Raw genomic sequence first — 24,181 nt, 5'->3', positions numbered from 1 at the left:
ACGACATCCTTGGAAGCCTTTTCCAAAATCGTAGCTTTTCCTCCCCAAAGGATACATCCACAAGAAGGACATCCCCTGGGATAGCATCCGCCGTTTTAACTCTTTGTTAAAAGATTGAGTGCTGGTTTGATCTTCTCCTGGATCGGGACAGTCGGTAACACAGATCAGCTAAAATCATCAATTCTTGAGACGGCCGCTCGGGTCTCAGGATTCAGCGAAAGTTGGATTAAGAATTTTAAGAAAATCTGAAATAGTCTCATCTAAGGCAGTCAAGCGATGCCGACCTGATCCCGGTTTCTACAATGAAGATCATCTCTTTTTACGATTGAGTTATCTTCTAATGCCAACCTTTCTGGCTTACCTTTCTAGCTTAACCTTTAGAAAGAACAACGTATCCGGTGGAGAGTATTTTCTCAAGAGTCTTCCTTGGTTTAGAATTGACCCTTGAGAAAAAGATTATGCCACTTGGCCATAACATGGTCTACCAAAGCTGCACATCGACATTTATAAAGTCGGAGCCGAAAAACTGTCTCACTTTCAAAGCATCCGCACTTTCCTCGTCTGACCCCGTAACCACGAGGAGATCGAGAGTTATTCCTGACTCGACCAATGGAGACGCAAGGAGTATCCCCTCTTTATTGTCCATGCGAGAGGAAATTCCGATAAAGATTAGTCGAAAAGGCTGTGTCGACATTCCACAAATGCAGATCTAGTGAGTGCGTACATACCTGTGGTGTGATGCGGATCTTCTGGCCTTTCCTGTCGCGCAGGCGCTGCTAGGGAATCCTCGTCAGAGGGATCCAAAATGGACCGCTCTCGAATAGAAGGTGCTTCCATCATCTTGCTGTCGAGTCTCGAATTAATAGCACGGTGCTTGTGACTCGTTCTCAATATAGGAAGAGGGTGCCGACATATAGGACGAGGGGGAACGAGATGCATTAACTTCTTCACGTGACAGCGCCTCAATCAGGCGTGTCATTTTCTTCTCCAGAGTTGCGAAATGATCGCTGAACGATGATCTCCTTCTCTTCCTCGAATTGTGCGAAGATTTATCCATTTTGGTGATATCAAATTGCCAGATTCATAAAAAGTTAACGGGAATAATTATGGTATGATTGTTGGGAATAGTAAAAGACAAAACAATAATGGCCGCCGCCAGCGCGTATGCGGAGAACACGACGTGCAGCGACTTCACTTTCTTACTTGAAAGTTTCCTAGGAATAGCGCATCGAAATGCGACTACATATGTCCATCCGGACGAGACCTGGCATAATTGATCTTAAACTCAAAATTTGATCATTTTTTCACATTAATAGGGCTGTATTTCTTAAAGCTTATATTATAGAGCTAAATAAATTATTGCATCGTGACCAAACAAAAGTATAGTACTACATTTAAAATCCGAATTAAGTCATTTTTGCATCAAACCAAACATGTATTAAGGAAAATCAACATTTTGATTTAAAAATCGTTCACTAACGATCTCTAAATCTTAATATTTTTTAATAAAAATTTTTAGATATTCTTTTGGCATGAAATGGAAACTTTTGAGCTGAGAGGCCGATTAAAAAAATCTTTTTTCTTGTCAGTCTAATATACAGATTGTTTCAGAATTTGCGACACGGATTGTATAATGTAATTGTATGTGCCGAAAGAAGTTTTTCCTCTGGCAAAATTGTGTTTAAACTTTTTAAATAGGAGTAGGTTTGAATTAACAAATGAGCGCTCACGTTACGCATGGATCAGGGTGCACACACACGGTGGCGCCGCTCGCTGTACAATCCGCAAATTTTGAAACATCTTGTACATGTATATCCTACTCAACAAAATTAAGAGGATGCTAAAGCGACTGCCATACTTAATCGAAATCGATAGTACAGATTTTTTTAAATTCCAAATTTGATAACAGTGACATTTTTCATTCATTTCTTATATTTATTATATAAGTTGTGCCTCACTCAAATGAATACATTAATTTTTATCTAACATTGAAACGCCTTCTCTTAAAAGATTGAATACCCACTACTAGACACAATTATTGCTTTGTTTACCATTCCGAGTCTTTACTCAGCGTTCGTATACACGTCATTTGCAGATCGATATAAATCTTTCTTTTTAAGCTTTTATTTAATCTTACAATTAATTTCATAAATTTAGTATTGTTTGTACACGTAATATGCTTGGTGTAGCATTGTCGTTTGGTCCATTCGTTGATATTCTATATAACTTTTATATTAAGGAACCGTCTACGTCAGGTGATAGCTCTACGTGTTGAAAAAAATGTAAGTTTTTAACTTTTTTTCGATTTTAGTATAAAATCTATTGTAACACTATCAAATTTTGCGTTTACTTTAATGCTGTAAAAGGATTTTTTATTCTATTCAGTAAATTCGAAGGTTTACATCGATCTGCGACGTCTCGACAATTTAGTCATTACAGTATGCTCATAAAAGATCACCTGTTTCACCCTACAAAAATAGGCAAATTTTAGAATAAAATAACTTCGTAAAAAATCATCATATCGAAATGTATATAAAAGCATTTTACAGCTTGAAATCTCTATTTTTCAGGTCGGTACTTCAAAAATCGGTTCATTGATATTTTGTGAAATTACACAACCATAAATGTAGACGCAGTTGATTTCAAATTTTTTAACAGAATTTACGAAGTTCCACGTGGCAAATTAAAAATTATATACAAATATGTTTATATTATTTGAAAGAATAAATTTTTACGATTTTTGACGATGTTATTTTATTTTAAAATTTGCCTACTGCTTTTTAACAAAATTAAAGTCATTTAAAATCAGCGGTCCTTAGAAAGGACCAGATTCAAATTCCACATATATCCGCGGAAAATGGTCGCGAAGCAATGTTCGAAAAAGCATTTTAAAGTCATAACAAATATCTTTAATTGTTAGTTAAGTTTACGCTTTCTCTTTAGAATGATTTTTAACCATTACGCTGTAATTTTTTTTATTGATTTGAAGTGAATAGTACATTTTCTAGTCTTTTCTCTAAAATTTCTAAAAATTGTTTCGCCAGCATTAACATTACTTGAAGTGTACCACAGGGAGGTTACACAGTCAACATGCGATAAAAAAATATAAAAAAATTTTTTTTCATAAAGAAATTAAAGTCATCTTAAATTTTTTAAATAGTATCATACAATTTTTCGCATAATATTGTAGAAATCTTCAAGATGAATTCGAATCACTGTCGAAAGATCACTTTTATTGATGTTTTATTGATTTTATTTTCATATTTTATTAAATAAATATATGTGTATATGTATTGTAAAAAATTTAGAGAAAATAGGCAACAGAGGAAGTTATCATAACAGAGGAGTTATCAGCATCAGGACTGTGTGGCTCAGTGATAGGATGGAAGTCCACCATTTCGGAAAAGACCGGATTTTGGTTCGAATCTCGGAGCGCCCTGATATTTTTCTCGTGTTGTCACTTATTTCTTATAGTATATACACTGCTCAAAAAAATTATGGCATAGAAAAATTTTGGACAAAAATTGATCAACTTTAATTGACGAACTGTTGGCGATCTTGCTGCGTGCAGGATGAATTTGTGGTGGCACGACCATGCGATCACTGTTCCAAGCGTTCCCGGTATGATTGTTTCGAGAACACTTGGTCGAGAAAAATGAGATTTTCCATGCTTTGAGACTTTCCAAACTTTATTTAAACAGATCTCAAATGCGGGCGAACGTGTTTCATAGTGGATGCGGAAAAGATCTCAACGGTGCGGTAGCGCGATAAAAAAACTATTCAGCGCGAGGCGAAACACGTGCTGTCGACGAGACAATCAGAGTGGCCATTATGATCTGAGTGTATCAGATCGATTATGCGCAACGCATGCGTCGTTTAACAATCGACATCTCGGGGATTGATCGATTCTTTATCTGCCGATGTGATTAGATCCCATAAACGATAAGAGTATCGAACACGCCGCCCGCCTTGAAAGGGTTAACTTTCAATGTGACATACAAGCATGGACTCTTTAATGTAACATAAAATATGAATTGTTCCGATATGACTCAACATCGCACTGAAAATCAACAAAACTTGACATCTAAATACTCAAACTGAAAAACAATATAATAAATTATTCTTATTAACGATAAAGAGAAGCTTGGGCGAAGCCTGATATACTTAGATAGTAACAGTTGAAGGCACTTAAACCTAAATGCTTAATAACGTATAGACTAAATTTTGATTGGTAATATTGATAGCTTAGACACGTGGTCTCACGTAGGAACCCTTGGCAGTCTTCACAGTTACGGTGCGCGCGATGCCGTCGGGATCGGGATGAACCTCCTCACCTCGGGATGGACCCGCCCCATTGCCCACTGAAGTGGGGCTAAGTTCGACTGCTTTATGAGCACAAGTTGATTAGTTGACAGCTGAATTTCCTTGTTAGCCATCCATTTGGTTCATACTTGTAGAGAGTGGAGATACTCATTACTCCACCTACACCAAAAATGCTGCTGGGTTTGCTCTACGCGTTGCCACCGCAGCAGCCTATTTTCGTTGACGTCGCTCAAGTCAACGCAAGGAAGACCATTCAAAGTCGTGCCAACCAAGAAATGTCCCGGACTTAGGTCGTTAGGGTTGGCGCTTAACGGTAAGAAGGGACGCGAATTGAGGATCGCTTCTATTTCACAGAGGGTCGTTTGCATTTCCTCAAAAGTCAAATAAGCTTTACCCACGATCCGAGTCATATGGTATTTGGCAAATTTTACGGCTGCCTCCCACAAACCTCCAAAATGGAGTGCATTAGTTGGGATGAAATCTCCAACTCGCGCAGAAAATCCTTAATCTCAGATTGAACTTGTTGATCATTATATATATCATATAATTCTTGAATTTGCTTATGAGCGCCCACGAAGGTGGTCTCGTTATCCGAATACATGTGCGTGGGTCTATCCCTACGAGAAATGAATCGCTTAAAGGCGGCAATAAATGCTTCAGACGTAGATCACTTATTAACTCTAGGTGGACTGCCTTCGTGGTGAAGCACACAAAAAGCGAAACTTACGACTTGTGATTCCGCGCGTTTCGACGCTTTCCCTCACATAACAAGAGCGACCCGGCATAGTCTACACCGCAGCGAGAGAAAGGTGTAGATATGCTATCTCGACTGGCTGATAATGAGTCCATTAAGGCTTCTGATTGATTAGGTTTAGCCTAAAACAGGTAATACATTTTTGTATTATTCCACGCACGATGGAGCGCAATGATAGCGGCCAAAAGCGCTGGCGCACGAAAGCCATCGTGGCTTGCAGACCCGCGTGCAAGTTTGGTATGTGTTCGCGCTCTATAATACGCTGAGTTAATATGTGTTTGCGTGGCAGGAGAATTGGATGGCACGCATTGAACGCGAGATTAGAATTTTTCAACCTCCCGCCAACTCGCATTAGTCTGCTTTCATCTAAGAAAGGAGATAGCGATAAGATATTACTAGAAGCGTTTACAATTTCGTTTTTGACTAGCGCTTAATACTCGCGATAAAACGCTCGCTGTTGCATCGTTCTGCAAATACAATTTAAAGTGATAGATGTTTTAACGGGGATGTTTTAACACGAAATCAGATACCGCGTGCTCCCGATGCGCGTTGCAAACAATACGCTATGATACGACATATTTTATTTAAATTGGAATTATTTAGCAAGTCGTCGACGACGCAAGGATGGGAAATGGAAACGGCTACGCGGATTTTCCTTTGTTCGGGAAGATCGTTGTCCAAATGCATAAAGACACTGGGCAGCCGATGTTTTCATCCCATTTTAGAAATTCGGGGCTATTCCACCACCTCTTAGCATTGATCACGTCGCACGGATTTAGCCCTTGCAACAATACATCGGCAGGGTTGTCTGAGGATGCGACATGACGCCAGTGTTTAATTTCTATTAAGCGCTGAATTTCGCTCACTCTATTTGCCACAAAAACCGACCACCGCCGCGAAGGGGAGGTTATTCAGTTTAACGCGATCGTCGAGTCCAAAGATAAGTCGGGCATTCGAGAGTTCCAATGACTCTCTGACCTTGTTGATTAAGCACGCCAACAGCAAGGCGGCTGATAGCTCTAATCGCGGTAACGAGATGGTCTTGAGCGGCGCGACGCGAGATCTTGAGCACAATAACTTAAAGTGATGGTCGTTGAGACCGAGCTTGGTGCGAAGGTATATGCAAGCTCCGAACGCGCGCTGGCTGGCGTCACAAAATCCGTGCACTTCTACGATTGATTGATGGGCATTGATTTTAACGCTTAAAGAATTTTTAGTTGATTCAAATCACCCATCTGTGAACTGAAAGCGATCCAGCGAGTGGATGTCATAGCCAATTGCCACAAATCTCAGGATGAATTTTGCGATCACAATGACCGGACCCAGAAAATCGAATAATTTAGCGACATCGGAAAGTATGATTCGTTTTGACACACACAACGTGGGCTTCTGTTTCAAGTTACAGAGAAACTGGAATGTATCCTGATACTGATTCCACTGCATGCCCAGAATCCACGAATCTGCAGCATTATCTCTGATAATGACTGGCACACTGTTACGATTGTCTATTTCCAATAATTCAGGGCAGTTCGAGACCCATTTGGTTAACTCGAATGCTCCTAATTTTAACAGTTGAATAGTTTCGTCACGAATTAGTTTTAATTCGTCGACTGTATTCGCCCCGGTGAGCATATCATCGACATAAAAATCTCGAAGAACGTATGTTGAACCCCGAGTGAACTGATGAGCGTGTTGCTCAGCCAAATGCTTAAGACATCTGGTGACCAGAAATGACGCAGAAGCTGTATCGTAAGTGACGGTAGTGAGTTCGTACGACATTAGCAGATAGATCGTCGCGCCAGAGAATTCTTTGCAGGCACGTCTGGGATGCACTAAAATCTGCCGATACATTTTTATGATGTCAGCGGTGATGACATAAGCAAAAAAACGGAAACGCATCAAAATTGAGATCAAATCTTGTTGAACGGTCGATCCCACTAGAAGCGCGTCGTTTAACGATACGCCGGAACTGCTGCGGCAAGATGCACCGAATACGACACGGATTTTCGATGTTTGCTCGATCGTTTTGAAGACGCAATGGTGGGGGAGATAAAATAATATTGGTTCTTCTGCAATGGATGGCTCTAGTCGTCGCATATTCCAGCGATAAATATTCGTCAAGAAACGCTGCGTATTGAATTTTAAGCGTAGGATCGCGAATTGAAGTGCTTCTTGATGCCTCGCAATCGCTTGAGAGCTGCTTCACGCGAATCGCCAATGTTATTTAACATTTGCTCTCTGATCGGAAGCTTGACCGTACATCTATCCTGAGAATTTTGAGACACGTTGTCTAAAAAGTGACGCTCGCAAATATTTTCCTCCATTGTGTAATTATCCGAATGCGCAGATATGTCGTCCATTTGCCAGGCATGACTGGCATTTCGTGTAATTCTGTATTGGTTACGGACGCATGAAACGAGTGAACCCTTGAGGCGGTCGATATGGTGCTGCCCAAACGATCCGCCAAAAGTCCCACGATCCCAGTCGTGTTTTTTGGAGAGTTGGGTGCTTGTCGGAAGACCTGACTTGACCAACGCATATTCCAAAGAATTCCGCTCAGCAGATCGATATCCGACGATATGTGAAATCGCAGGTCAGCCAAACTAATGTTGCGCGGAAAATCAAATTTGTCCCGCCTCGAAGAGACTGCCGGAATCTTATCAGTAACCTGATCAGTCACGATACATTCGATAGCCGCGGTGAGTTGAGTCGCAATTGTAATTGGATTCTAGCCATGACTGGTCGAGGTCACCATGCCTGAAATCGAGACATTTAATGGGCGCGTTTCTAAACCGAGCGCTTCCACAAATTTCTTAGATACAAAGTTCGCTTGCGATCCGCAATCCAATAAAGCTCGGCACGCCCTGCGCGAGCCATCGCTGTCGTAGACGAGCACAACCGCAGTCGAGAGCATAATTTGTTCGCTATTAAATGATCCTGAAGCATGAGTCCTTACGACGGAGGGGGGAGGAATTTCTTTAGATGCAACTTTCTTATCGGTATTGTTAGTCGATGGGTCCGCAGCTGAGGGCATATGAAGCAGCGTATTGTGCTTTGTTTGGCAGACCTTGCATTGACCAGAGGTGCATTTACTTGATTCATGAGAAGAGGAGCGCAAGCAATTAACGCAGAGTTTGCGACTGTGAATTTCTGCAGCCCTTTGCGATACCGGAAGTGCCACGAAGTTTTTGCAATAATAAATGACGTGATCGCCTTGACAGAAGTGGCATTTGGGTTTAACGATAGCCGCACACGACGATGACCGCTTAACATTTGGCTGTAATTTTGCTTCGACCTGCTTTGCGGAAGTAGTGCTGGCTCTTGTGGTAGCCTCGAGCATCTGACATCGATGAGCGATAAAATCTAACAGTTGTTTAAGCGACGGCAGCTTGTTGCCCGTTAAGGAAGTTTCCCACTTGCGTAATGTGAGTGAGTCAAATTTAGAAGTTAGAATGAGGACAAGAATATCGTCCCAATGCGTCGTGGGACGCTTCAATGCCTGAAGGGCGTGCAAATGTTTTGCGGCGCCGTCAGAGATTCTTCTGAGATCGATTGAATTTTCCTTTGCCATAGCCGGCAAATCTTGGGAGTACAAATTAGTTCGGTCCGTTTTTGTTGTATTTAAAAATGCATTTATTTCAAAATAAAATGAATGAACAGATTAATTAAAGTCCATCGCTGGCTACTACTTTTTCCCATCTCTCAGGCAATTTTCGAATTCCATATTGAAAAAAATGATTCGTCTTTGGAGGTGATCCAATTTTGGAGCCAATTTTCGATTTCTGCGAAAGAAGTGAACCGGTGATTTACCAAATCATGCTGTATCCTTCGGAACAACCAGTAAACAGCAAGGAGCAATATCCGAAGAATACAGCGGGTGCGGTAAAACATCCTATTTGAGCGTTTCCAAATATTTTTTTACGACTTTTGCGACATAAGGCCGAGCGTTGTCATGAAGAAAAATAACTTTATCATGTCTTTGCTCGTATTCCGGCCGTTTTTCTCGCTATGCACAGCTCAAACGAATCAATTGTAGCCGATACCGATCGCCCGTAATGGAATCGCCAGGTTTCAACAGCTCATAAACAACCCTTTTGGTCCCACCAGATACAGAGCATGATCTTCGAACCATGAATATTCGGCTTTGATGTTGAGGTTGATGGCAACGATTGACCGGGCTTAGCGTAGTATTTTTTCTTTTTGGGGTTGTCGTAAAATACCACTTCTCATCTCCTGTCACAATCCGATGCAAAAAACCTTTTCTTTGTTGACTTTGAATCAGATGTTCGCAAGTGAAAAATCGCCTTTCAATGTCTCTCGGTTTCAGTTCATAAGGCACCCAATTTCCTTGTTTTTGAATTATTCCCATGGCTCTCAATCGTGCAGAAATGGCTTGTTGAGTTACTCCCAATGATTCTGCAAGCTCCTCTTGCGTTTGACTCTGATCTTCTTCGAGTAATGCCTCTAATTCTTTGTCTTCGAATTTTTTTGGCTGTCCAGAGCGAGGCTTGTCTTCAACGCTGAAATCTCCATCCTTGAAACGTCGAAACCATTCCCTACATGATTTATCAGTTGGAGCAGTGTCACCATAAACTTCGACAAGCATTCGATGGGCTTCAGCTGCACTTTTCTTCCAATTAAAGCAGAAAATTAGAACCTCCCACAAATGCTGCTTGGTTAACACAAAATTCGACATTTCAAACACAGTAAAAATCAATGTTTTTGTATGAAACTCAAAACGATATAAACTGAATATTATTAGCAGATGTCTAACCTCTCTGAAAACGCCAAAATCAGCTGTCACTATGAACCATTCACAACAGCCGGAGCCATCTTTTGGAAAACGGACCGAACTAATTTGTATTCCCAATTTATTATAGCCTTGACATGAGTTTGAACAATCACGCATTTGTTATCATATCCCTGAGAATTGACCACGCGACGTCGTAATTAGCGTCCGACAATTCTAATGAACTGATTACAGCGTTTGCATCGCCGGTGAGTGACGCCCGTAGATATTGAAATCTTTGTGTATTTGAGAACGAGGTGTTGGAATGGATAACCGAGTTGAATGTATCGAAAAATAGGAACTATTCATCATATTTGCCAAAAAATATTGGTAAATTTAATTTAGGCAACCGAATATGCATACCACGATCTGAATCACGAATACTTGAAGAGGACGGAGAAAAGATGGACGTTCGCAATGTCGGCGAAGGGGAAATGAGCTTGCGGATCTTGATGGATAACGCATAAAACGCTTCCTCGAAACCATCTCGATCGCAGCCTTCGTACTCATAATAATTCTAGACGCGATTATACTCGTTATATTCCGCCCAATAGTGCTCGAGTTTCGCCTTCTGCTCTTCGAGATGAGCCACTATTGACGGATTAATAGCGACTATTGACTCTACATAAGTTCTGATACGCGTACATGATGCCTTTATGGTCGTGCGCTGTCGCTTAAGTGTCGTCGCTTCTGATTAGTCGATCATCTTGAATGCAACTACGAACGCGCGTATGCAACGAACATGGCGAAGGGAACTTGGTCGGCAACGGAGACAATAATCTTCCTCACTTTGTTACGCAATTAATGCTAAAAAGAGATGTGATAGATGCTGGATGCCTTCCAGTCGAGCGTTGTTGGACGGAAACGTTCCTCTCGCAGATGCTATGCCGTTGAGGGATGACTTCTGTTACACGTCATCCGGAACAGGCCTTGTTTTCCACCGACAGGATTCCGCTCGCAAAACATTGATACTGCATCAGGATATGACGTAATATGAGCCGGGCTGAATCTCTGATGCTTAGATGCGGGCCTTACGGCTGTTTTTGCTGCGTGCTGCCGCTGATGCGACGCTTGCATTGATTACTGCTACCGCGCCGTTTGTCTCGTCTCGATGATATAACCTTGTCTGACTGCCAAATTGCTGCTCGCCACTACACTGAGGCCAAATACTTGACAGTATCCGGTTCGAAGGACCAAAGAAATGTTGGTGATCTTGCTGCGTGCAGGATGAATTTGTGATGGCACGGCCATGCGATCACCGTTCCAAGCGTTCTCGCGGTATGATTGCTTCGAGGGCATTTGGTCGAGAAAAATGAGATTTTCCCTGCTTTCCAAACTTTATTTAAACAAACCTCAAATGCGGGCGAACGTGTTTCACAATAGATGCGGAAAGGATCTCAACGGTGCGGTAGCGCGATAAAAAACTATTCAGCGCGAGGCGAGACACGTGCTGTCGACGAGATAATCAGAGCCATTATGAGCTGAGTGTACCGAATCGATTACGCGTGACGCATGCGTCGCTTAACAATCGACATCTCGGGGATTGATCGATTCTTTATCGGGCGATGTGACTAGATGCCATAAACGATAAGGGTACCGAACACGCCGCCCGCCTTGAAAGGGTTAACTTATTTTTACTTTCAATGTGACATACAAGCATGGACTTTTTAACGTAACATAAAATACGAATTGCTCCGATATGACTCAACATCGCATCTAGTCATTGCACTGAAAATCAACAAAACTTGATATCTAAATACGCAAACTGAAAAACAATATAATAAATTATTCTTATTAACGATAAAGAGAAGCTTGGGCGAAACCCAATAACTTTGCAAAAATTATTGTAGAATAACGTTGTTTTTTAAATTAAATCTTGAGATCTCTACTTTAAGATGCTGTGGCCAGATTTCAAATTTAATGCATCCCTATTACTGTAACTCTCAATATGAGGGTGTGTTTGTCATATTGAAAATTGTAAAGTTTGACCGAATATACGGAATATGCTTTGTAAAACTTTTTTTCGGAATGCCGTTTACAGTGACATAAAATTCGAACTTTTCTTTTTAATTAATAAAAAAAAAGAGTTGCTGCGATTTTTTCGCAAAGTTACAGCTCTTTAAAACAGCCCTCACATTTTTGACGTATATTACCAATTGACATTACCTGCATTACCGGATATGCATCATGGCGAGGTTGTTGAATGGATTTTGCACATTGTGTTTCTGCGTTAGTGTAAATTTTAGTAACGCGTTGTCTTCGCGTTGCTCGATTACTGCTTGCAGTCAACTTCTCATATTAATTACTTCCTGCGGAATGTCATTCCAGATTTGTACTAGAGCTTGTAATGAGCCTGTGAGATTGACAAGATTGTCTTGCCAAATCTTTTAATCTACGATTCTAAAGCCCAAAATCCACCAAAAATTTCTTTGTTTATGCAGAACAATGCACGGCTGCATATCGCAGCCATTACTCTCTAGTTTTTAGTAGAAAACTCAATTAGATTGCTTCCGCATTCTGCAATAAGTTCTGTGCTTTTAGTCTTGAAAAGAAACGTATACAAAGATATAGGAAAATATTATAGTATAATATAAAATCGGAAAGATAAAGGGTATATACCACGATGATATTGTTAGCGGTTAATTATATTTGATTACAATATATTATAATCTAATTGCACATAATTAAATACATAAACATTTCGGCCTTACATATATATATATATATATATATTAGGCCATCTTCAATATAATAATTCAATTCAATATAATTACAGAGATATTTACGCACAACAACGATTCGTCTACGTATATTGTTTGACATATCTAATTGTAATGTCAAACCGCTCGTTATTTAACAATTTTTTTTATTATTAATTAACAAGTTATTAATGTTAGTCCGAAAAGATTAAAGTTATCATATCCAATCATCTTTTTATTACAAAAATTCAGGTAGTCCAAATGTCTCTATTTAGTTGTTACTTGAATGCAAAATTTCCAGATTCTAATGATTACAATATTCTTTGATTAATTAAATGTTTTCAAATCGTGTTTTGAATTATAAAATATAAAAACTTAGTACCTATGTTACAGTCAACTGAGTGAAATGATATCGAGAGTAGATGACTTGTTGTAATAAAATACTCATTACAATGATTTGCCAAATTCTTATCATGATATACAGTTATATATACCTATAACATGTATCGAAGGAAAGGGTAAAATGGACTTATGTAGGGGGAGTTATGCTAAGCACAGGAAAGTATATCTCTGATAATTTTTCTGTATCACTCTGCTTGTTCAGATCATCGACTTGTTTTTTGATAAATATCATTTCCGACGTGATTCTTTTATGAAAACATGGTTCTATATCTAACACCTGAACGTTATCCCAATTTATTTTGTGACCGCATTCGATCTGATGCTGTGATAATATGGTCAGAGAATTTTTTGATTTTTTTTTGATATTCGCTTTATGTTCTTTGATTCGTGTTTTTACTTTCCTTTTTGTTTGACTAACATAAGAGGAGTCGCAATCAAGACAGCTTATTTTGTATACACATTGTTCCATTTTTTCTAATTCATCCTCATCTAATTTCATGAAACGATTTAACGTATTCATAGGTTTATAAGCTATTTTAAAATTGTTTTTTTCCGCTATAATCTTAAATTGAGATCTGAGATTGTGTTTATACATGGTATAGTGACAAATTTTTTTATATTATGATGAAATCATCGTTGTTAACAATATTATTTTCATATAAATTCTTTCTATTCGCCAATTTTTTAAGTCTTTTATTAATTGTAGCAAAGATTATGTCAAGAGAATAATCATTAATTAACAGAATATTTATCATGGATTCAATTTTTTTTTTGTGATATTCCGGATGTGAGAGAAACAGAATTCATCATGCAGAATTCATCATCTATCATGCTGACTGATTATTACTCCTCTTTTGTGTTCATTAATGGTTCGATTTGTAGTTTAGATATCTTCCTGAGTTCATGAGCTTTTTATACATGTCAAATTTTATACAATCATCTTCTAATATCACTTTAACATCGAGAAAATTTATAGATTTGTTATCCCCATGATCTACTGTAAATCTCAATCTATCATGATAAGAATTGAATTTATCTAGTATTTCATTGATCTGATTAATCGGGATTGTTAATAAAATATCATCCACATATCGATAGTAAATTGGAATGTTAATATTAATTACTATATATACAATATATTACAATATATGTTACATATATTACAGTATTCTTCTAGAATTTCGTATGTTTCTTTTCAAGAATAGAGGTTTTTATTTAAATCCCATGCATATGGAACATAATGATTCGTAGATTAAGAGATTTGGTAAGACAACTTGTCAATCTCATTGTCAGAAACTTATCACAAACTCTAGTATAAATCTAGAATGACATTCTGCAGGAAGAAATTAGGACTTGCATTAATATGAGAAATCGACTGCAAATAGTAATTGGGCAACGCGGAGACAACACTGAAATTTACACATATTCAGAAATACGATGTGCAAAATCTATCCAGTCATTGTGCATATCCGATATTACAGATAATGTCAGTAGTAGGTATATGTGAAAGCTACTTAAAGTGTAACTTTGCGAAAAAAAAATCCCAGCAATTCGTTTTTTTTTCAAATCAAAGGAAAAAGTTCAAATTTTATACTGCTGTAAACGGCATTCCTCAAAAAATTTGCAAATGGCGGATTCACGAAAAGACTATGGGAGTCATGGTCCCCTCCTTTAGAGTTTTCTTTTTTAAAAATATAGCAAAAGATTATATACTTTTAATATCTCTAAAATGCTTAATTACAATTTTGATATTATAAAAATATAAATTAATAAATATTTTTTATTTTAGGAATTTTCTAAGTATAAAAATATAGATTCTTTTTTATATTCCAAAAAGTAAATAAATGAATTCTGTGCTATAGCTTTTATTTCGCGCTGGGTGAACAGAGTCCAGTATTGGTGCCACCATTGTAGGCATAAGTCACGTGGCACCAAAGACATAGGGCGTGTTCAAGTCGACAAAGCGATTACCTCGCCAAATAATTAAACATGATTGGTTGAATCCACAGGTAAGAATCAATTATATAGTAAGTCAAGTAAGATCGTGGTTGGCCTTACTCAAAGCTAATAAAAGATATCACCTTAAATCTGTCATAAATCTATAAAAAGCACCTTTGTCCTTGATGCACTATTAAGGAAGATTCAGTTATCATTGAACTTTTTTAAGAGAATCACATTAAGCGCCATGAGTACCAAATACGCATCACGCTATGAAGCTTTCTTCCTCTGCACTCATCCAAAAATGTCACAATTAGCGGCTGCTAAATATATGAAAAAAAGTCAAAATCATTCGTACAGAAATGGGTGCGATATAATGTGGCAAAAAATGTCGATGATTTACCGGAACGTGGCTCGATATGCAAAGTGGACAAAAAAGACGATAAAAAAATAGTGACTCTGTTTTCGCGGAATCCTGGCTTAACACTGCGTCAAGGACAAGCAAAATTAAAGCAGAAAGATTTAGATATATTGTACGAAACTATTCGAATCTATCTCAAGACTAATAATATGAAATGATGCAACACCATGCTGATCGACCACGCTCTTACTTGACTTACTGTACTTATTACTCGTTCAGCAAGAAAAGAGATAGAGATGGCCGTCTTCCATGGTCCCTCTCGCTTACTTTTATCGATCATTTTGATCCACGGATCGCGCAGTCCATTCTCTACGTCTTTGCAACACTAATCACGCGACATAATAGGTATAAAGAGTGTGACGCTAATTAGCCGGAAATCGCCATTTTGTGTCCCATATCTATGACAAAATTTCTCATCTTAATCTCTTCTTTCTCTAACGTTGTCTTCTTTCTAATTAACAGTGAGGACTCTTCATGATGGAGCCAAGCATTAGGCATATGCATTCGAGCCACTCTCTTTATACCCACTTTAGTTAGACTCTATGTATAGAGACTCAGTAGGTCTGTTCTTTTTGATTGAACTTTTGCACCAGTTCATTTTTCTTCTTCTTCTTTCCTCCTGAAGAAAAAAGAAAGAAAGATGAATTGGTGCAAAAATTCAGCCAAAAAGAACAGATCTAATGATCGCGTTCAGCAGATTCAGCTATTGCGGAGCGGATCCGTGAGCGCTCGCTGCTATTAGTGTATTCTTCTAGATCCAATAGCAGCGAACACTATACATATATTATATATTATAATATATATTTTTTAAATATATATATTTCATATTATATTTTTTTGTTTATATAATTTTAAGTAAAACATTTCCTAGATATTATTTTTCAATGTAATATACCAATAGTAATTTAAATATTTTATATTTGATCGTGAAATTTCGCTTGCAATGCGTCAATGGCTCCTTCCTAAACTTCAGGATCCACCCCTGTACGAAGTCCTTACATTCAGTCAAATTTTACAATTTTCAATATGACATACCCTCATACTTTGAGAGTTACAATAGTAAAGATGGATTGAACTTAAAATCTGGCTACAGCAATCTTAAATTAGAGATTTCAAACTTTAATTAAAAAAAAAAAGAATTATTATACGAATAATTTATCTATAATTTTTCGCAAAGTTATGTCAGTTAAAATTAGCCCAAAATTAGTTAATATTTGCTCAAAATTTTTCTATGCCATAATTTTTTTGAGCAGTGTACATACATACATACACACATGTATTTATTTAATATGTACTTATTTAATATAAAATATGCAATAAAATAAATAAAAATGACATTTCGACAGTTTTAAATTCGTTTTAAAGACTCCTACAATCAATTTATGAGGTGATGCCTTTTAGAGCCAATACAGGATATTGGTGTGAAATAAGATTTATTTGTTCACATATTTTCGCCAAACGTTTCGATTCTTGATTCGGATCCTTTTCAAGGTAACTCAAACAACGAAATCATTGGCTTTCCCGGCACACTATGCAATGACAATTGAACCATTGTTAATTACATTAATTAAATACATTAATGATACACTACAAGGTTAACAATCTGCTATGATAAAATCGTATAAATAAATATATGATTAGATTTCGGACTTACATAATCTTCGTTAAGAATATAAAACTGATATATCATATATTTGGACGTTACGATATATCTAAACAATTATTTGTCCATATGCTATCTCCATATGCTTAGCAAATCAAATATAAATAAGAAAAAAATATTGAAGAGAGAAAAACAAAACCATATTGTACATATATTTGAAATAAAAACTCTTATACTACTATAACCGATCGTACTTTGTATTGAGCTCTGCCAATTATGGAGTAGAATCTTTCGGGGTTTCTTATCGATTCAATCATTGTTATAAATGGCTTGATATTGTCTTGTTTTAATTATACGTTGATCACAGCATCTTTCAAATTTGCTTCTGTTTAAAAATAATGCATAACAGAAAAGCAGATGGAAAAGTACAGGGTCCGGCAAAATGATCTCCCACATTTTGCACCGCCACTGTCCCCGAACCACTGAAGAGATGGGGAGCTTAGCGTAGTCGGTTAGTAGCTCGCGCCTTGCCATTTCAGTTGTCGTCATGAATTGGACAGGCAAGCATCGTGCCTTCGTTATCGAAACATTTATGAAAAGTAACAAATCTGTAATTACGACGCAAAGAACTTTTCGTACTCACTTCGCGCTTGGTAGACATGCTCCAGTTCTAGATCGCAAAACAATACTGTTGTGGGTTTCAAATTTTAGAGCTACAGGTTCAGCTTTAAAAAGAAAATCAACTGGTAGACCCAGAAGTGTTCGGACACCTGAAAATGTTGCAGCTGTAAAAGAAGCAGTTGAACGATCTCTTAGCCGTGTATCGAAAAAAATGGTCGCTACTTGGACTCTGTAATTTTTAAAACTCAATAAAAACAAATGGCATAGCATAAATTTTCAGTTAATAAAAATAAAATCTAAATCGCATTTACAATAGCGTTTTTATTAAAGATTAAAATGTGGGAGATCATTTTGCCGGACCCTGTATAAGTGTGAATGTTGGAAGTTGTACTTACGTCGACGTGTAAAATGAAAGATTCTGCAAAATTCCTGTTGTTTCAATAATTTCTTTTCTACTGATTCAACTTTTCGTTTAATCATTTACTTCTTATCCAAAATTGAATTTTTTTAATTAAGTCGATAGCCGTTGGTAAAATTATTAATAAAACTACATCTTTGTCATCTAAACACAGCAATTATCTATATAAATGTATGAATAAGAAATTGTTGAGTGTTGTTCATTGTATACAATTGCATTATGATTTGATTTTTAGCATATAATGAAGTATCATTGTTAACATATCAAAAGTGTCATTCAATTTCATTTCAATTTCAAAGACTGAGAATATTAAGAATCCTGATAGCACTATGTAATATAAAAAGTAGATTTACTTCTAATGTATTAATGAATGTATGTACCATTTAATAGTTGAGACAAGTTATCCAGCAGAGTTTCAGCCTCTTCTCCTATAATAATTTCAAAATTAATACATTTTTTAAAGCACTTTCTTAAAGACGGCCATACATCCTTTAAATTATTTTGACCAAATTTGCTGTCAAAGTCTAAGGTGAATCTGAATTATAATGAAACATATCGCATAAGATACTGACAAATAATTTTTAATATTAATGTTAAAATATTTTTATAACTTCATTATATTATATAAATTAAATATTATATAAATATTACAATATACTAACAAGATCCAAGATCCACGATTATTATAAAGACAGGGGAATTTATTGAAGTATCAAACTCTCGATTACATTTTTAGCTGCGTCTTGCCTTGCAAAAAAAGTCTTCTTCCATATTTTTATGATTACTTCCTATTGTTCTGTATTATCGCGCAACACCGCAAGTTCCTTTCTGAAGTCCTCTAATCATTGAAAAAAATGTAGCAGTTTACAAATACTTATTCACAGTTAAAAGTTTTAGTAAAGTTTAGTTCAGAAAGTTAAACATTTTATTACAGAAATAGCATTTAGTATACCACTAAGCGTCGAAATACAAACTTTTTTTAAGAAATTACAACGCTCTAGCATCAATCAACGTTTTTTGAATGTAATTTACACGAAAATAATAATTTCCCAGACGCGGGAACTTTTTGATCTCTTTCTGTTCGTGCAGGAGTATAAAAAGTTGCAGAACGTTCATGAAACAAATCTTTAATTTCATCCGCTAGTTTCTGTAAAATTTCTGTCGAAACGCTGAAATTTTAAATTTATTGTCTTACGTTTTTCTTAATGTAAATGTCTTGTCGCTAAAGAATCTACCACCGTTGCGCCGATAATAGCTCACCATTCTCTTAAAATAATTGTTCCGCAAGAAATTGAAATCCAGCTTTTCGCAAGGATTTATTGTTATCAGTATTATTGTAAAATTATTAATTCGTGAATTGTACAAAGAAAAATAAACTCGGGTTACTTGATCTAACATCGCCTCTAATTTTCTTTTATTCATATAATAATTGTTCTTCCCGCTTACTTCTCTCGAACATTAAGTGGTCCTTCAAGCCGAATGTGCTGTGTATCGCGTGCTCAGAAGTATAGCCGTCGCATTCGGAGCGCGTAACTAAAAGAAAAAGAAGAGAAAATAAGTGAGTGAACAATGAGTGCGGACATAAATACCTTAATCGCCCAAAATGACATTCATAGCAAGATCAGTATTGAACTTGAAGAAGATGGGTACAGCGAACATTACGCTCCACGCCATCGAGACTCGTCTAATTCTCCTCGATCAGCTATGGGACATGTTTGAAAGGCAACAAGAGCTCATTCGAGCTCTCTATAAGGAGGCCTTTGACGAAAGTGAGTACAGCACATCTCAGTTTGTCGACTTTGCTGAAAATACGTACGTGCAGCAGTGCCTGCCATGTCTGAAAATCCGGTCGTTTTTGGATGCGTTTGAAGACTGACCCTCATTTCGAGACATATTCCAATTTATTGTCAGGAATAATCCGTCCGTCTCGAACGTAGAGAAGTTCCATCACTTGAAGCATTACTTGGAGGAATCCATGCATTGATACATCCATTAGTTGTAACCAGAGACAATTATCTGCGTTCGTGGACACTGCTATGCAAGCACGAAAACAAGAAGGAGTTGTTGTCGGGCTCCAATTTTTGCACATTCACCGCCGTGCAAAAAATGAAACCAATACCGCTGAAGAGCTTAGCCGCTGCCATTTACAACGCTGCCATCAGTGCCGTAAACGGCCAGGACAGCATTGGAAGACCAATTAATTCCCATGGTTCGATCTCTTCAATCACTTCGCCATCGAGCTCTTCGATCCGAAAACTCGCCTCGAGTGGGAATCTCACAGGAGTGATTCTACGAATTTGCTGGACCATGACACTCTCATGGATTTCATCGTGAATGGATTTCGCGAACTCTCACTCTCAAAGCTGTGAAACCGAAAATAGTCAAGGTCTCCGGAGACCGCCGCGAATTGCGAAATCGCACGTCGCTAAGCGCACTGTCGATGCGCACTCCTGCTGTGATCTATGCAAAGGCAAACACAATGTTATGATGTGCGAGTCCTTTAAGGCTGAATCCACTGCCGATCGAGAAGTCGTTGTGGAGATACATTGATTGTGTTTTAATTGTCTCGACTCCCATCCGATCGCAAAGTGTCAATCCATCAAGATGTGCATTACTTGCAAAGCTAGAAGCTTACATCACTCGCTTCTGCATGACGCATACGCTACACCAAAACCTGTTGAAGTGAACACGCTGTCCGCTGTGCGACAGGATGAAGAGGCAAAGCTACTCTACTCGCTACGGCGAGACTCATTGTCACCGATCGTCACGCAGATCCTTATCCCGCCAAAGCGTTGACCGATCAAGGATCTGAGATCTCATTGATCTCTGAGGTACTCGTACAACGCTTCCGTCTGTCGAGAACCCGAGCGGCGGTCTCAATCTTCGGATTCGGAGGGTCTTGTTCGGGCTCCACTCGTGAAAAGGTGACGCTTGTCCAGAGTCAATGGAGCACGGATCAACGCCGTCGCCTTCATCCTACCGCGTCTTTCACTTTATCAAGGCGCAGCTACCAAATGTGAAGTCACGTAGCCCCACATCAAGGACCTCGCCGATCCGCAGTTTATGGCCAATGATCCCGTGAAGTTGCTTCAGAGGAGCAGTCCTGTGAGGAGATTTTCTCTCAAACTTACGCTTGCACAGCTGTCGACCGGTACATTATGCGCCTGCCCTTTGCCTCTCCGCCATCAAGGACCCCCTCAAGGACACTCGTCAGCCAGCAGAACGATTACTGTTCGCCATGGAATGACGGTGTGAGCGGAAGGCTCAATTCGGAAACCTCTATCGCGCTTTCCTGAAAGAGTATGAGGAATTAAATCACATGAAACTCGTGCCAAAATCAGCTAATCCAGAAGAGCAAGGAAGGTTACCTACCTCATCATGGGGTGCTGTGAGAATTGAGTGCGTCTACCAAGTTGAGGGTGGTGTTCAACGGGTCGCAGAAGGATCTGGTGAGTCTCCCATCTGCTAATTGATGCCAACTTTCTGCTCTCGCCGACATACTCATGCGCTGGCGGTGGCACCGATACGCACTCGTGACGGATGTCGAAAAAAATGTACCGCCAGATTCTCGTCCCTGAAGACCGGATTACTAACGTCCTCTGGCGCCCTTCGATGAACGAACCAATCTGCGAATACAGATTGAACATTATGACGTACGGGCTGTCTTGCGCGTCATTCCTCGTGATTCGTACTCTCCGTCAACTCACCGATGAGAAGACGAGATTTCCGCGAGGCTCCGTTGTACTTCAGCGCGACTGCTACATCGATGACATCGTGATCGGAGCTCACTATTTTTCATCGGCAGTCATGGTGCAACCGAACTATGCCAACTATGCGGGCGGATTTCCTCTCAGAAAACTATTAAGAGACTCTTATAGGAATTCCCGCTGAATACTGTCTCATCTCCGACTCCTGTTCGTGGGAACTCGAGAGTCACGCTACTCTGGCCAGAGACAAATTCATGTTCACAATTCAGCCCCACGCTATTGCCAACTTCACAAAGAGAAGCATGCTCGCAGAAATTGCGTGACTTTTTGATCCTCTCGGATAGTTGACACCGATCACAATTTGTGCTAAGATCCTTATGCAGTCTGGCTGCAGCAACTGAAGTGGGACGCTCCACTTCCGTCATCCGATGCTAGTCAATGGCAGCAATTTCTTGGAGAGCTTCCACAGTTCGAGTATTTTTAAATCAGCCGATGGCTGGAAACCGGCGACGAGAGTTCGCAAATCGAGTTGCATGGATTTGCCAACGCATTGGAGAAGGGATACGCCACCGCGGTTTACCTCCGAGTCCACCCGCACGAACGATACCAGAGTGTTCTTGTTGATAGCTAAAAGCAGACAGCTAAAAGGTCGCTTCAATCAAGCTCGTGTCTCTGCCGTGATTAGAGTTGTCCACAGCCCTGTTGATGAATTTGGTCACGCAACGTTTTGAATTTAGTTATACTTCCCATCAGACTGGTTGGATTCCAAGGTCACGCTTCACTGGATTCAAAGGCCAGATGGAAAATCTATGTAGCCAACTGCGTGTCGCTGATTCAGGACTTGTCAGACGCTCAATGGTGTTACGTTCCTGAAAAAGACAATCTAGCCTACTGCGAGGCGACGCGTTGTTCCGGCATTTCGGGGAGTGAGCTCATCCATCATCCACTATGGTGGTTAGGCCCCTCCTAGCTTTGCCAGAATCCTACAGCCTGATCTTGCAACCATGCCGATCCATTAAACAAGATGCCGGAACAACGCATCATCTCGTACTCCAGTGAACGAAGGATCACCGAATCAGAACTCCCGCTCCGATTCTTCTCCGACTCATCAGCTCCTGAGGGTCACAGCATGATGTCTGCGCGGGTCGCCTTCCAAGAAGACACCACTCAAGTTAGAAGTTCCGTCACACGCTAACCCTTCATAAGCTGGACAGGACACTCTTCCGATGGCTCCGAGTGAGCCAAGAACTGTACTATTCCACAGAAGTCATCGTAATCAAAAGCCATCGCACGGTATTTCCTCGGAGAGGAGAGCATGCAATTACATGCTCTAAATCCGTTTCTCGACGATCAAGGAATTCTACGAGTCAGAGGGCAATTAAAGTACGCCGTCTTGTTTTCGAACAAATGCCATCCAATGATTGTACCTCCACAATCACACTTCACTCGCTTGCTAGTGGAATCTTGTCACCGCCGAACACTCTATGGAGAAGTACAGCTCACGCTGGGTCTGATAAGATTGCGATTCTGGATCTCTCGAGGTCGCTCCGTCGTAAAATACTGGCTTCACCGATGTATCACTTGCATCCGATGGAGACGAGTCACCGCAGCCGCCAATGGGCGATCTTCCTCGAGGACGCATAATGCCAGCTTGTCCATTCCTCAAGATGGGCATTAACTACGCCGGTCCGATACTTCTGCGTACGAGTCGGGGACGTGGACATCGCTCCCACAAGGCATTCATAGCCATTTTTGTTCCAAGGCCACGCATCTTGAAGTCGTTTTCGACTATTTCACGGACGCATTCCTCGTCGCATTCCGCCGCTTCATTTCAAGGAGAGAACTCTGCCCGGATGTTCGTTCCGATTGCGGCACCAACTTTACGGGCACCTATGAGCAGTTACGAGAGCTCCTTCGAACATCATCCACCGAAAGTCACATCGCGGTTGCTTCGGAAGGGATCCGGTGGCATTTCAACCTGCCATCCGCTCACTTTGGGGGTCTCTGGGAGATTGCTGTAAAATCAATGAAATATCACCTTCGGCGAGTAGTTGGCAATACTATCTACAAAGAAATGAGCACTCTCCTTGTTCAAGTGGAAACTTAATTCGCGACCTCTGCAGGCCCTATTCGACGACCCGGATAATCTCTCCGCGCTCACTTCAGGACGTCTGCTCATCGATGCTCCGCTGCTGGCCATTCCAGAGCCGTCACTGATGAACAAAATTGACACCTCTTTCTCTCAATGGCAGCATCTGCAAAAAATGATCATTTCTGGGAAAAGTGGTCGCACGAGAAAATCTACTCAATATGTGTTATACGTCGCAATATAGAATTATCCAATATGTATATATTACGAAATCTTACAGAAATATAATTTGAATAATAATTATAACTTGTAATGTTTAATGTCAGTACCGTTAAATACAATGTGCTATCAATCTATGCACATAAAATCGCGTTAATAGTTACAGTCCCTTCAGTTACTGACCTTCCGCAATTTTCG

The 24,181-nt window shown here is 39.4% G+C and overlaps 1 protein-coding gene and 1 long non-coding RNA gene across 2 annotated transcripts in view; one reads left to right on the top strand and one right to left on the bottom strand.

Annotated features, from left to right (window-relative positions):
* The window catches only part of LOC147908299 (uncharacterized), a 167,523-nt gene that overhangs the window by 124,465 nt on the left and 18,877 nt on the right, over nucleotides 1–24,181 (top strand). The window lies entirely within an intron of this gene.
* Nucleotides 7,806–8,648, bottom strand: LOC105155080 (uncharacterized). Its single transcript, XM_011070983.1, has one exon. It carries the CDS (start codon nucleotides 8,646–8,648, stop codon nucleotides 7,806–7,808), a length of 843 nt encoding a protein of 280 aa, XP_011069285.1.

The sequence above is a fragment of the Acromyrmex echinatior genome, chromosome 10, assembly GCF_024713525.1.
Source record: "Acromyrmex echinatior isolate Ae372 chromosome 10, ASM2471352v2, whole genome shotgun sequence".
NCBI classification, from domain to species: Eukaryota; Metazoa; Arthropoda; class Insecta; order Hymenoptera; family Formicidae; genus Acromyrmex; species Acromyrmex echinatior.
The sequence above is the reverse complement of the archived record's forward strand: the minus strand, read 5'-3'. Positions and strand labels throughout refer to the sequence as shown.

Excerpts from the sequence above, each read along its gene's own strand:
- LOC105155080 (XM_011070983.1), bottom strand. The coding sequence starts at position 8,648 with ATGGCAAAGGAAAATTCAATCGATCTCAGAAGAATCTCTGACGGCGCC.